General features: G+C 36.4%; 2 protein-coding genes across 3 annotated transcripts; both read right to left on the reverse strand.

The window, feature by feature from the left end:
- Positions 1 to 125: 125 nt before the first annotated feature.
- LOC137128233 (phosphatidylinositol 5-phosphate 4-kinase type-2 gamma-like) lies at positions 126 to 7382 on the reverse strand. 2 transcript variants are annotated; one of them, XM_067506061.1, is made up of 10 exons: positions 7025 to 7375; positions 6836 to 6933; positions 5958 to 6054; positions 5344 to 5493; positions 3757 to 3903; positions 3424 to 3462; positions 2530 to 2643; positions 2206 to 2458; positions 1983 to 2086; positions 126 to 1848 (listed from the first exon to the last, which is right to left on the reverse strand). In XM_067506061.1, the coding sequence occupies exons 1-10, from the start codon at positions 7226 to 7228 to the stop codon at positions 1768 to 1770; spliced, it is 1287 nt and encodes a 428-aa protein (XP_067362162.1). In that variant the 5' UTR covers positions 7229 to 7375; the 3' UTR covers positions 126 to 1767. The 2 variants fall into 2 exon arrangements, with proteins under 2 accessions (XP_067362162.1, XP_067362163.1); XM_067506062.1 differs by lacking the exon at positions 3757 to 3903 and having other exon boundaries at positions 7025 to 7382.
- A 3434-nt stretch (positions 7383 to 10816) lies between these two features.
- On the reverse strand, positions 10817 to 13698 carry LOC137128286 (insulin-like growth factor-binding protein 6). The gene is made up of 4 exons (XM_067506153.1): positions 13240 to 13698; positions 12632 to 12660; positions 12416 to 12535; positions 10817 to 12301 (listed from the first exon to the last, which is right to left on the reverse strand). The coding sequence occupies exons 1-4, from the start codon at positions 13547 to 13549 to the stop codon at positions 12197 to 12199; spliced, it is 564 nt and encodes a 187-aa protein (XP_067362254.1). The 5' UTR covers positions 13550 to 13698; the 3' UTR covers positions 10817 to 12196.
- Positions 13699 to 14470: the final 772 nt, after the last annotated feature.

A 14470-nucleotide genomic window follows, 5' to 3' on the forward strand; every position in this document is an offset into this window, starting at 1 on the left:
AATGTTTTATAGACATGATGAACCTTACAGGAACAGTTCACCTGCTCAAAACTCATAAAACATCAGTTTCTTCTCACCTTTTATCTCCTCCATCCAAACAGAATCCTCTCAATGGATCTGGTCTTTGCATAGCTCTCAAATTAACAAGGTGAGGGTAATTGTGCAATATTATAGGATAAAAACTTTATCATCAACCTCAAGGTCGCTCCCTGTCAAAGATGGACTCACTGTGAATAGTTTCTTTAAAATCCCAGCAGAATAGTGTAATTTAATGAATCACTGAACCTGCAGCGACGAAGTTTGAATGATTCAAACCACACAGTCTTGAGTTTAACAGCCTGAGCTATACAGAGCCAAAGATCGACAAATGATATCTGTGCTAGAAATTGTGCAGGAAAAAGAAGCTGTACTTGGACTGTTTGGTTGCCATGACAACTTGGAATGCTGTTGGACGGTAACAAGAGAAATGGTTGAAACAAGTCAAGATTCGATTGCCAGACATCAGATAATCTCTTGGTGGAGCTATTGTAAATTTCAGCGGGGCTACTGGCCCATATAGACCCACTGCCCAGTTTATGGTCCTTTCAAACACAAACAGGCAATATTATAATAAAAATTTTATCAGTTGATAAGTAAATGCTAAAAACTCATATTAGCTTCTAAACACATCTGTCTGTATTTTTGCACTGAACTGAAGAAGGAGAAGAAGCTTGTCCATCATCTCTTTTATATTTGTCCACTCGGCTACAAGTTTAATGTCCAAAAAAAATCTCATGCAGGAGATTAGCAGGAGATTCAGGAATGTGTGCCAAGAGAAGTGGGAGATGGGAGAGGACTAAATAAAGACAAAAATTAACGCTTCACCACTGAGAATACAATTTATAGGAACACGTTAGATACGGAATGTATGATATTAGCCTTCTCATATCGCCGACTGTTACACAACTTGAAACTCATTTAAGTGAATAAATAAAGTGAATAAAGCAAAGGATAGATCTCCTACAACATTTGACATAAAAGCTCTTGAAATCTCAAACTGTGAATGGATCAGTGCTCTATTGTGCTCTTTACTTTGACATGGTGCAAGCTTGTGTGCTGCATTTACTAAAGCTAACACAGCATTGCACTGGATGTACTGTGGCACAATACATACCGAACAATGAGTTGAGCTGAGACTATTTTAATCATTACAGATAGTGATACATTTATATTTATTTAATGTTAAGGGCAACACAATGGTATAATAGTCAGATGAAATTTGTATTCTGCTGCATTCATTTAGGTTTTATTATGATTTGGAAAACCACTACTAATGTTTATTGATGATCAACTTTTCCAATTCCTTTACCTCTTTAAAGCAAAATACATACTGCTTTAATAAAAATTATATATATATATATATATATGTAACTCAGAGGTCTGTACTTTGACCTCACTGATCACTTTGAACAATCCAGTATTTCTGGCAGAGTCTTAGAGTTTAAGTAAAAACAAAAGAAACAACAACAATGAGTTGGCAGGAAAACTTCAAATTCAAGTTCTTAAAGAAAATAACGTCACCTGTCTTTTACGTAGTGCAGAATAATATGTATATGTATTATGTATAATAATACAGTCAATCTTCAAAGAGCATGTAAATCATTTATCAAATCATAACTTAGTCGTAAATTTTCTGTGCTTCGTGATGTTGATTTGGCTTTGTATATATTGCATAGTGGAACTCCACTAGTTTAAAATGATGATGGTAGCGTGGACTGAAGCTTTGAATTAAGCAAAGATCTTAGTGATGAACTCTCGGAAGCGTTTGGCGTACTGGTCTGGATGAACTGTTGAGATTTCCACTCCTGCCTGCAAACACACACGCACACATACACACGCATAAACAAACACACGCACACGGCTGAGATGTGATAAGTGAAATATAAAAAGTAAAGTATGCAGTTTCTGCGTACCAATCCATTTAAAAACCAATGATCTCTCACCCCGTGTTTGACAGCCTTGGCAGCATGAGCAGCTTTCTTCTTGGTGTCGCACTGTGTCAACACGTCAATCAGACCCATAAAATACACCTCCCTCTGGGGTGCACCTACATGACAGTGATTCACGATGTTTGATGGGTGATATTACTCTGCATGTTTGAGATGAGGTTTAGATGTATTAAGTCCTTCTACATTCACCCGAGATGTCTCTGCTGTGAGGACTCACCTACAGCACTTTGAATAGCGTACACATCCGCATAAGGATCAAATTCCCCAGGACTTATGGGTTTGAAGGAGTTCATGCAGCCAGCTATACCCTCAGGTGAGACAGAGAGTGAGGGAAGAGCTAGGTCATTTTCATCCTTGTATTCGTCTTCAAAAGATGAGTCCATTTCCTCCTCCATCTCCCTCTCCGCCCGCTCAATGTCATGGATACCCAGCAGTAAGCTGTAGTCCATGATCCTCATATGCACCAGAAACTGCAGAAAGAGGATACACAAGCACAAATCACAAAAGGAAACCATTTATTTCTTTAACCCTCCTTTCTCACCTCAATGTCTCTGTTGAGCTTCTCCATGATCTTATCCTTCTCCTCATTGCTTAAGTAAATTTTTTGCATGTTATTCCTGAAGTCTGTGTCTTTATAAGTGGGCAGCTCTTTCACCTGGAAATACAAAGTGAAGGGTATCAAGCGTTTCATTTAGTATAAAGATCACATAATCACAAACTTCGTTAGCATGTTTCTTGTTAAGACATGTCTGTCTCACGTCCTCTGACATAAGAGCCAAATAATATTAAATGTTGCTTTTCAAATCAAAGCTGTGCAATTATTTTAAACCATTAAACCACCTATTTCCAGCATTTTATCTAGGTCAGAGTTGCTATAGGGCGAGAACAAGGGCTCTGATGTTATTTAAACTGTCTACCTCTTAGGGATTTTTTCACTGAAAACACTTCTAAGAACCGCATCTTAAAATCACATTTGCCACATAGTATTAGTATGACACTATAGGAAATGTGATTTCACACTCTGTCCTTAAAAAAGCCTGTCAAACTGGGGGAAACAATTATAGACTTAATTTAACTGACTGCGCTATAATTTTAACATTTACCAGGGTCTTAAGATTTCTAATTTATGTGTTTTTCTAAATATGAAACTAATACATTTACAGGGCTTTGTAGGATTGATAAAGGGCCATTCCGCCAATTTTATAAGTCAGTTTAGCCAAGCCAAGCTAGAAAAAACTATCAAAAAAATAAATAAATTATATATTAGAATACTCAGCTAGTCTCGCAGACCTAATTCATCATCGTTCAAATTAGTCTATATCGAATAACACCAAACATGCTTGTTTTTATTTAATCTGCATTAAATTAACAATAGAGAACCTACAGTTAAAGTAGGAGCTTGTCACACAACGTTTATAATTATAATTTATCTCACTTTCTCTTTAAAACTTGCTTCCCGAGACACCAGGGACCCCTAAAAAAGAAAAGACAGTTGCTATCATGGGTAATTTTTATCATTAAAAGTCCATGAAAAATAACACATATATTGCTGATTAATCCGATTGCTGATTAATCATAAACTTAAAATCAGGAGGACCGAAGCCCATATGTCATAATTTAAGGTATGTAAAGATACTTCAAATGTTCTAAATTTATGAAAACAGGTAGTAAAATGAACTAAAGCCAACTACAGATAACGTCCTATCAGTATTCTGTGTTGATTACAGTCTGTGAATATAACTAGCTACATGACGTCTGCAGGATTTACCTTGAGGTCGTATTTTCTGTGTACATGCAGTCTGTGGCTGAACATGTTCCTCATAACTAACAGGTAGGTGTCCTCACTCTCCACAGTGATTCTGTACATGGCCAAGAACTGAGGGAGCAGCGTACTGCCATGGCACGTGACAATATGCTGCATAAGAAGTGAGTAGACAGTGAATGGTGTTTGATTAAACGCTCCTCCCCGTTACTGGGTCTGTGAGCAACAGAAGGTTCACTGGCTCACTGTTATAGTTTACTCTGGTACTTGAATGCAACCTAGCAGTTGTTTCCTAAAGTGACATGTTAAAATGCAAAATGCAAAATGCAAAATGCATTTTATTACACAAAACATATTTACTACCAATATGACATGCAATTTAAATTGTTTTGACCTTCTCTATAACAACTGTGGCCAAAAAAGGAATCGCTTCCCTTGGTAGTTTTCACCTTTTATTTTTTTACAACATTGAATCGTGGTTGATTGATTTACCTTTACCTTTTCAATCTTCAATCCATCTATTAGTTTTGACCTGTACTGCGTCTGGGCACTGATATGGCCACTCCAGAACACCAGCCCTGTTGTCTCTATACCATTTAGCTTTGGATGCATGCCGGGGGTTATTGTCTTGCTGGAAAAAAGCTCAATTTCGGTCTCTTCGGACTAAACGACCATCTTCGAAATAACTTCAGAATCTCCCTCAGGCCTTCCGACAAATTCTAGTTGAGATTCAATATGAGTCTTTTTTCTCTCTACCACCCCCCCATAAAGCTTTGACTGCTGATGAACCCAGGAAACTGTTGTTGTATGTTTAAGATTTTAACTCCTTCAGAGGAATCAAACTTGTTTCAATACCCTCCTTTACTAGTCTTCATCAGTTTTTGACAACCTGCTCAATTTTCCTTAATGATGGAATTAACTGTACACTAAGAGATATTCACTGAGTTGGAACTGTTCTCTTAGAACCTTTTTGCACAGTTGCTTGGCGTGTTCTTTTGTCTTCATAATGTGGAGATAATGCCCAGGATGCTGATTCACCAGTAACTGGTACCTAAAGATAAAGGTCAATTTATACTAAAATCATTTGAAATACACTGCTGTCACGTGATCTTTATTTAACCAATTGTGTGGTGTTAAAATCAATTAGTTGTGCCAGTGATGATGTAGGTGAGTCTAAATCCACCCATATTCAGTGCCGTAAAGGATCAAAGGTGAAAACATCCTTAAGGAGTGAGGTGATTATAATGCACTAGCGCTATTCCCATCGGTTTGTTGTGTGTAGAAACATAAAAAGCTACAACAGAGTACCTTTCATAAACTAAAATTTAGATGACAAAAACAAGAGCCCTGTTCATGCATCTTTTGTAGAAAAACTCCCTCTGTTTGAAATTCAAACGCTCATCTTGTGCCTTTGAAGTTGTAAAACCATTGCCATGGTAACCAGGATTATCATTTATTTTAAAAAAGCACCTCTTTGACTAATACGATTCATCCTCAGATTTCATGTACTGAAACTATACACCAGCGAAGGAAACGTAATAACTCACTAATATGAGGTTTAAAACAATGTTGTCGAACTTGTGTCATTCATACCTGGTGGTACTCAGAGAGAATGTTGTGCATTTCCTCCACCTCCTCAGTGGAGATTTCTTTTACTACCAAAGTGCGGTCATACGATGTCAGCAGCAGCCCCTCACACTGCCCCTCCTCATCTTTGACTGGAGGGCTGCGAGCTAGAGACACCTGTTGGTGAATGAAAGAACAACATCATGAGCAAATGTAACATAAGCTGTGTGATGCAACAAGAAATGTATAAAATGTTGTGTTGTGGATCACAGTGCAACATAAAAACTGTATCTGCAGTGATGCTGACTAGTCTCTTCTGTGTTGTTTGTTTGTCTGTATGACTGTATTTATCAGCGCATTTGCTATAAAGTATCCATACGGCCTGCCTCACATTAGAGTGTGCTAAGCATATGTGCACTGAGCAGACAGGCAGATGTCTCTGTGAGCCACATGGCACATGCAAATATCATACAAAGAGATGCAAATTTAGAAAAGAGTCTATCAATGCACACAAAAAGTTTTTTATTTAAAAAGAACACATTACAAAACACTGAATGCTCTGTGTTGTGCTTTTTTTTTTAAAAACCTCAAGTCTTTTTCTGTACAATTCAGTATTGATTTGTGGTGGATTTAGCTCATACCTGATAATCTTGGTCCTCAATGCCAAAGCGCTCTCGCAGGTTTCTGAACACCTGTGGACAGTACTCTTTGAATTTGAACTGCCCAGGAAGATTCTCTCTAAGGAGCAAAGAAGCTTAAATGCATAACATAAAAAAAAAACAAAAAAACGTTGATCTATTCAGCATGAGCAATATTGCTGGCATCACTAAAGGTTTCTGTTTTTATTTTCTCTATCTCCTGATGTCTTCTTTTCAGTTCAGAGATAAAATATAACCCTAACCCTAACCCTATAACGTATAATTTATCTGGCGCCATGTGTTAAGTACTTCAACGTTTAATTGTCTAACAATTGCATCACTGGCCATATTTACACTATTGAGCATGCAGCTGTTTCAGATTCACGTTACATGTGAAGCGATGTAAAATCTCACCAAGGCAACAACACTTAAAGTTGAGAAAATGTTTTATTGTTCTTCTTACCTCTGTTTATAAGTAACTGGATTCTTGGATGGATTATAGGATTATTGAAAGCTACTCACTTTCCTAGACTTGGTTTGTATAGAGCCCACACAGCAGACAGAGTGCACTCTGTAGTCTTTAAAAACAATTATTTTAAATAAGCTTCTGTTAAACATTTTGTCTTACTGAAGCTCAGCCTCTGTGATGTAAAGCTCAGAATTTCATTTCTTTCATCACTGTTGTTGTAGTACTAATGTAGTGGTGTTGGTAGTAATGGTGAATGTATTGTTAGTGTAGAAAAGCACTGTTGTTCCCATTATTTGTCTGCACAAGTAGGCAAATAAATCAAAAGAATCGTGCAAAATCTGTGCAAATGACAGGAAGCAAGATAAAAGTTCCCACAATGATGCAGACAGATGAGTGGAGCACAGTATCCTACTTGTTGAAGAGGTGGTTGTTGACTTTGATCTTGGTGCTGGCTTTGAAGTCGTCTGGGAGCAGCATGACAGGTACGGGCACCTGGCTCAGGTCATTAATCTTCACATGATCAATGGATAGTTAATGAACATATTTACACTCAGACCAGCTTTACCACATATTTGATTCATTAAGCAGCTCACATACGCACCGAATGATTGACTCCCCACATCAGCACGCTCAACACGGGGTCACTGCCTCGGAAAACCTGGACTTTCTGCTGCACGAACTGTTTCTTCTTTGTCTTCCTTTTGGGTGCCAATGCGTTCAGGGGGTTGGACGTGACACTGGGAGAAGACATCGTGCTTTCACAGGTATCCACGTCTCGGTCTGTGAGCAGGTGTTCCGTTTTCATCTGTTGCGTCCTGTGTCCTATATGTAAAGTAGCCTGAAGTCCGCCTGGTGGAGGCTCTGCAGCAGCAGCAGGATCAGATCAGGATCAGAAGCAGCCTCCCGGCCAAGCGGCTTGTGATCGTGTTGCGTCTGTTCAGTCCAACAACTAATCAAGCAGGTGCTTAGCTCCGCAACATTATACAGTCTGTGTGATGACACAAAGACAATATTTATTCATTTTAAAGGTAGCTAACAAACGCTTTGCCATACCTGTAAATATTACTACATAACTATTAGCCTGCTACTTCTACTACTACTCTCAACATGGCCAGTTTCCGAAGTGCAAATCACCTAAATAACTCCACTTTAGTGATAAAAAGAAGCTATGCTAGCTCAGGTGTAGTGAATAATCTCGTCCTTACTACAATGCCTTTGCTCAACAGGGTGGTTCAGTGATTATGTCAACGAAGTGGACAGACAGTTGAAGCCGATCCAGGCAAAAGGGTTTTACTAACAAGTGTTTGTAGTTCATGGTTATTCATATACCCACGGATGCATTGTCTTTATCCTCAAACATCATCTGACAAACAGCTTCGGATTGGCTGTTCCTCGACATGCCTACTATGGTTAGTTTCACTTGAATTAATTAAACAACATGAAAATAAAACAACTGCATCATCAACAAACAAAAACTTACTGACCTGATCACATTCCAATTACCACTGAGGTATAATTATCACATTGGGCCCTATAGTCTCGGTTTATCAATAAAAAACTGGCATATTCATTGTTATAGCCTATGCTATAGATTGTATGTGTATAAAATGCATTTTGCTTACATTCATGTAGACTAAAAGATGTAAAAAAAAAAAAGGCAGTATGTATATGAAATTGCACTTTGGCAGGTGAGATAAGTGAGGGCTCACAAAGAAAAGGAACAGCAGTAAAAATTAAGGGAGAAAAAAATGAACAAAGAATATAATTTTAAAGACAGAGGAGAAGCGTTAAGAGCGAAGGAGCAGGTTATGTGCTAATAGTTCATTGCAACATTTAAGAGTCATTACAACTTAAGTGCTAATTTACCCCACTGCCCACTGACATGGTTTTAAAGCTATTGTTACCTAATTGTTGCCCACAAAACATCTTAAAAAGTACATTTGTAAACCATGGAAATTACATTTATTTTGCTAGCTCTCTTTTTGGACCTTAGTATTTCCAAAACTCTGCATGTGGCCATGACTATTTCTAGTACTACTCATACTACTACTACTATTTCTACTAATAATACCATTTTCTATGTTGTTTTGAGTAAATTGGTGGGGACTTAGTGTTATTACTCTGTATAATCTTGTTTTGCTATCTCAGAAGATTTTATATCTATCAGGAGTGAGCTCCAAGTGTTTCACAAGTTGTTTCTGACTTTGATCGTAGTATTGCCAGCAAGTGCACGCTTGTCCTTCCTATTTTGTGTGGAGAAGTCTGAGAGTTGCGTGGGTAAAAAGAGTTAATAAGCACACATCTTGTCAAAGTATGCATGTGTAAAAGACTTGTATAAAATGTTGTGTTGTAGATCACAGTATATTCTAACTGTATATTCTACTGAGATGCCTTTCATTTAAATAGGCCTGAAGCAAGCTCTGTGTTGTGGAGGGTTCATGTGGTCACAGCCATGTGGTACATACTGTAGTCGCAGGTAATGCACATCTTAACCATGTCACAATACTGTTACAGTGGGGGTTGTGACTTTACTGTTGACTGTTCCCTGTATTCAGTTTTAGGGCAGGTAACAGTTTAGTGGGTTTTGCATTCTGCCATAGTCCCATATAGAGTTGTTTTAACTGCTCACAGTGTGTAAGTTAGATTGTTTAGCACAGTAAAGTTCCATTGCATAGTTTTCTTGTGGGATTTGCCCACTAAGATTTAATTTGCTTTCAAACTATTTTAGCAGCTAGAACATGCTGTGTCATTTACTATATCAGTTATTGTGTTTGAGAAATAAACTTTTTTTTTAGTTTTTGAGATGATACAGTATATAATTTTTGAGAATTTTCAAAATTGACCTATCAGATATGGCTAAACAGCATCAGATTTTATAGTAGAGGGCTTCATCCATTATTCTCCAAACCCAGCAGAATAACCTCAGTTAGTGCATTACTGATTAACAATATATTTTTTATAAATAAAATTACAAATAATGTCAATAATAGGCTACTAATAAATTATATATTTAATCATTTACTTATAACATATGATGGTTAAATAATGAAAAACTGAGGATGGTGGGTATATGGGAGAGTAAGAACTGACGAAGAAATAAAAAATTTTCAGAATGATTGGAATATGGTCTGTACCAGAAGTAAACTGTGCATGTAATGTATTTTTACATACTTTTTTATCGCTTTATGATAAACGCTGTCCAAGAATATTATACAATTGTAAGATAAGATCACATTATGTAATTATAAGAGATGTTATGAATAACCTTATCCATTATAGTTTGCATAGATATTATGTTTTGCTGGTGAGATTGTTTTAGATGGGCTTAACCCCAGATCCTAAATGTTGGAAATGCATTAAGGAATTTGGCATATTTTTTCATACTCAGTGGAACTGTCCTTTGGTCCCTTCCTTTTGGATAGAAGGACTGGAACACCTGCAATTGTGTTTTCAGCAACCTTTACCAAAATCCCTACAATATGGTCTGTTAGAGGAGTAACCTCTTATATGTTATCACATCAATAAATGCTTCCTACATGAACCCGGTTTTAGGTTGTTGTTTGTATTTTCTCCCACTCTGTAAACACGGTACAATACAAGGTAATTGTGGCTTTATTTTTACTGGAAGAGATTGATCAATAAAGTTTTGAGAATATATACACTTTTTCTATCAAGAAAAAAAAATCACATTATCACAATAATTACATGAGAAGAGGTAAAAAATATTTTATTCTAGCTTTATGGGCAACAGTGTATATGCACAAAATAAGCAAAATGCTCCGGTTGTTTTTGTGCGTACTGATTTGTCTGTTTAGTTTAGAGTTAAAAATATATATATATAACAGTTTAGATAACGATAGTCCTACAAAATACATGTAAGGAAATCACAGAGACTTAGAACTAACACTGCAAAGAAGAAGTATAAAGTTTAAAAATAAGTTGACAATTATGGTAAATGGTGGATGGAAGAAAATAATAATATTAAAGATACTTTGAAAAGTGATTCCAGTTTTTAAAACAGGTGATAAACACATTTTGGCAAACTACAGACCAGTGTCATTGTTTCTCAGATCTTAAAAATGTTTGACAAACAGTACAAAATACAAAAATGTACAAAAATACAATAATTGTATTGAACAATTACTGAGAGAGAGTCAATGTTGATTTTTAACAAACAACTTTAGCGCTGATGATACTAATGGAAGAAATTACAACAGCATCAGAAAGAAAAAAATATAATATATATAATATAAGTATTTAATGATTTAACAAAGCATTTGATACTGTGAATCTACTGTATTTTAATTTTACAATTAAATTACATACACACAGACACACATAATGTGCACAGACAATGTCAAATCTGACGTGTAAATCAGTGTGTGGTGTTAATGACTTAAAGGGTCTTTCAAATACAGTATATTTCTGTTTAAAAAGTTATGGAGAAAGAAAAAAAGAGCCCTTATTTGTGTCTAGGAATTCAGAAGAAAATTGTGCAAAATGTTGAAAAAACAAAATGTTAAATTTGTTGTAAATAAACTATAGTTTTACCACAAAGATTTTTATCAGGGTCTTTCTTTTTTCATAGTTGCATTGTATTCTGTTGCACACGCAGTACATATATTTTCCATTTGTTGTGTTTTAGTTATAAGTTATCATAAACATTATGGTGCTTTCAGAAAGCAGACAGACATGAATATGTCATAGTGGTTTATTACACCAAAACATACAGTAAAATCTATAGTAATCTTCAGAAATGTGATCTTTAATCTATGTCAAGACTTTATAAGCTTTTATGCAAAACTGATTTGTTCTGAAAGTGGTTTAAAAAATACCTTGAGTCACCACAAAATGGTCGCGACAGTTCATTGCGACTCTAAGAAAATGGGCATGTGTCCTTGACTTACTTTGTTTGCCTTCTGTACATACATTAAAAGTAATCTATTACCTTAAAACCCTCATTTAGCCACAATGTTCTTCTTTGCCTTCTTTTGCTTTTTTTCCATCTGTTCTCTTAATCAGCAAGGTTCGAGTAAGAGACACACAAGCTTTTTTTTTTATTATTCAGAAACAACAGAAAATGCATACATCCTGCCAAGAATTGTTTTGTTATACTGTCCTTTACTATCAGTCTTAACGTTTTGTATTCATAACATAAATAAAATATTCAAATAATATAAATAGGATTACATCCAGGGATTATGTGCAGTAATTACAGTCGTCGAGTCGTTTCAAATTTTCAAACATATAAATATAATATATTGAATGCATACAAAACAGCATATTACACCTGCACAGTGTGTATGGTACAGATCCAGTAATAATAAAAACATGTTTCCAGTTGTTCCTATACAATTGAAATGACAGTAAACATTTTGAAAGTAAACTTCTTGAATTTGTGCAGCCCAAACTATGGGTGTAGTTTCAAGACTTAAAGATATGGGGAAAGAAAGATTTTCTGTTTTCTCAATAAAGAATCACGCTCCAATATGGCACATCATCACTTTTGCGTAAGCATAATATGTTGCAACACGTAGATTAGACATGAAACGATGTTAGATCAATATAATACAATATTTTCTGTAGAGGGCGCAAGGAGACAAAGTTATGCCTAATTTTGAAACAGCTTGTAAAGCTGCAGCTGGCTGATGATGAATTAAATGTGAGGAACTGTTTTTAGTTCCTTTAGACTTTCCATGGTGGTCCTTCATCTTCTTCTCTAATTGGTAACAAAACGTCAGCCTCCTCTGTTTCAGTCCAGTCGTCGTGCATCCTAACAACTCAGGCTGCCTTTCTTTCTGTTGTTTGAAGTGACTGGCATGCCATTCTCATTCACACACCAACACTCGCCACGCCGCTTACCTCGAGATGACCAACACTGCACAAAAAGAACAAACAAATAGATTCTGTAACCCTCATACAGAGAAAAATACTTAATGTAATAAATATAATTAGATACATTTTCTGAAATTAGTTTTGTTTGGAAATTCACCTGCTTCTTTCTGAAGAAACCACGCTTGTCACAGTTGGGCATGTAAATGTCATGATTTGATTTGAATACGTGGGCATTAAGGCCTTGGATTAGTGTAGTTAGCAGCTTACGACATGGAGCCTTTAGGAAAATACATATTTCAAATTATACAAGTAAGTGCATATTTGACATTCACTGAATGTGTTGATATTAATCGAAGTACATGAAATCTTTTACCTCCTCTGGATTCTCAGTAGGTGCTGGGGCTGGGGTCAAATAATAAGAACAATGTTTAACACTGATCTGAGCTTTAACTGATCTTTTTTAGTAATACTCTATTTACAAATTATTTATTTTATTAATCACACACACCACAATAGAATTACTTACAGATTCAACACTCCAAATTCCAATTATTTAAATCAGATTCATAGAAAAACTCATTGAAAACAGCATCAATGATTATATTACTGCCGCTGAGCCGTACAAAATATTTCCATGCAACCAACTATCATAACATTAGCTTAATCAGATTAACAGCTTGTACAGAACTGGACCATGGAAAAACAAACACTGTGTGTAAAAAAGGTGTGTTTCTCTGGTAAGATCTTCTCACAACCAGCACGAACCCATAATCTTGGTACAGGAAAATTGACTGACAGGCTGTTTGTATACTAAATATGAAATCTAATCATTTCATTTTTAATAAGTGTTGGTGTTAATAAATAAAATAGCCTGTTGTCAGATAAAGTACCCAGTGTGAGTTGCTGTACAACGACCACCATGATTCCTCACCTGCTTTATTTATTCATTCATGCTACTTTCAGGCACTGTGTGAGACTTACCTGCAGTTTGGATCTCTTCAGTCGGGTTGGCACTGCTGCCATTACTGCAGATTCCTCTGCCTTCCAGCAGAGCGTGGAGGGGCCTTGGCTCATCCTGTGGAGGTGCACAGCGCAGACCGTGGGCACAGCTCAGAGTGTACACACCACATGGTTCTCCAGTGGCCAGTGTGGTGGCATTTAAATCTACAGACACCTGACTCTGGTTGCCTTTACAGGTGAGACATCCTCTGGACGATGTGGTTAGTGGCACTGGGCTTGACAGAAATGGTGGCACAAGGAGCAGCACCAGAATTTTTAAATACTGATACATCTTAATGAAAGTCACTCACTAATGATTGGTAACAGTCCCTTAGTCTAGTTTCCTGCTTTCAATATAGATTAATAATCTTTGTTTAGCTCCACAGACTGCGGTGTCTATGTGTCGAAAGGTGGTTATAATTCCTTCAAGTCACGATAAAAGGAAAATGAGGCTGACAGATACCGCTGGCAGCAGCTTTTAAAGAGCCCAAACCAGGGGGGAAAGGTATGGGAGGGTACATGATGGAGAATGTTAGCTTTCCCTGTCATTTCCACACAGGAGAGCACACCCTGTTTCCCCTTGTTTTTGACACATACACACTCACGTAGTCTCATACCATTTGTGTCTGTCATCCTGCAGGATACTAATGTTTTCTACACAGACATAAATCACAAATGATTAAGTGATTCCTCTGTATGCTATTCCATTGCTCTGCCTTCTCTTGTGACCAACCAACCATGGCTCAGCAGCCTAAATAAATAAATAAATAAATCACTGCTTGTGTTTTGTATTCGTTATATAATCAGGTACAAGTGGTTTTTAAGATAATATGACTATTTTTTACCTGTCAGAACTAATGAAGTATAAATGTCCTGACTTAAGGTCTTTTAACTTGAAATGATCCGTTGAATGAATGAAATTATGCTTGATTATTAACTTATAAAACAAACAAAGCTAGCACAATAGTAGACTTCCCAGCATGCATTGTTTGAGAGCGAAAACCTTTCACTCTTTAAAATATGATGGAAACTTTCTGTGTATTGTACTTGTTTCATTTCTCAGTAATAATAAAATGTTATTGGTGAATTTAGACTGAGAAACGAAAAGAGTACATCAACTTGATATGTCTACTGCATTAACATTACTGTATGTGTCAGTATAATTTAATTGGTTTAGATTCACCTTTGGTTTAATGTATTACCACTGAATTTT

This window comes from Channa argus, chromosome 5 (assembly GCF_033026475.1).
Source record: "Channa argus isolate prfri chromosome 5, Channa argus male v1.0, whole genome shotgun sequence".
In the NCBI taxonomy this organism is placed as follows: Eukaryota; Metazoa; Chordata; class Actinopteri; order Anabantiformes; family Channidae; genus Channa; species Channa argus.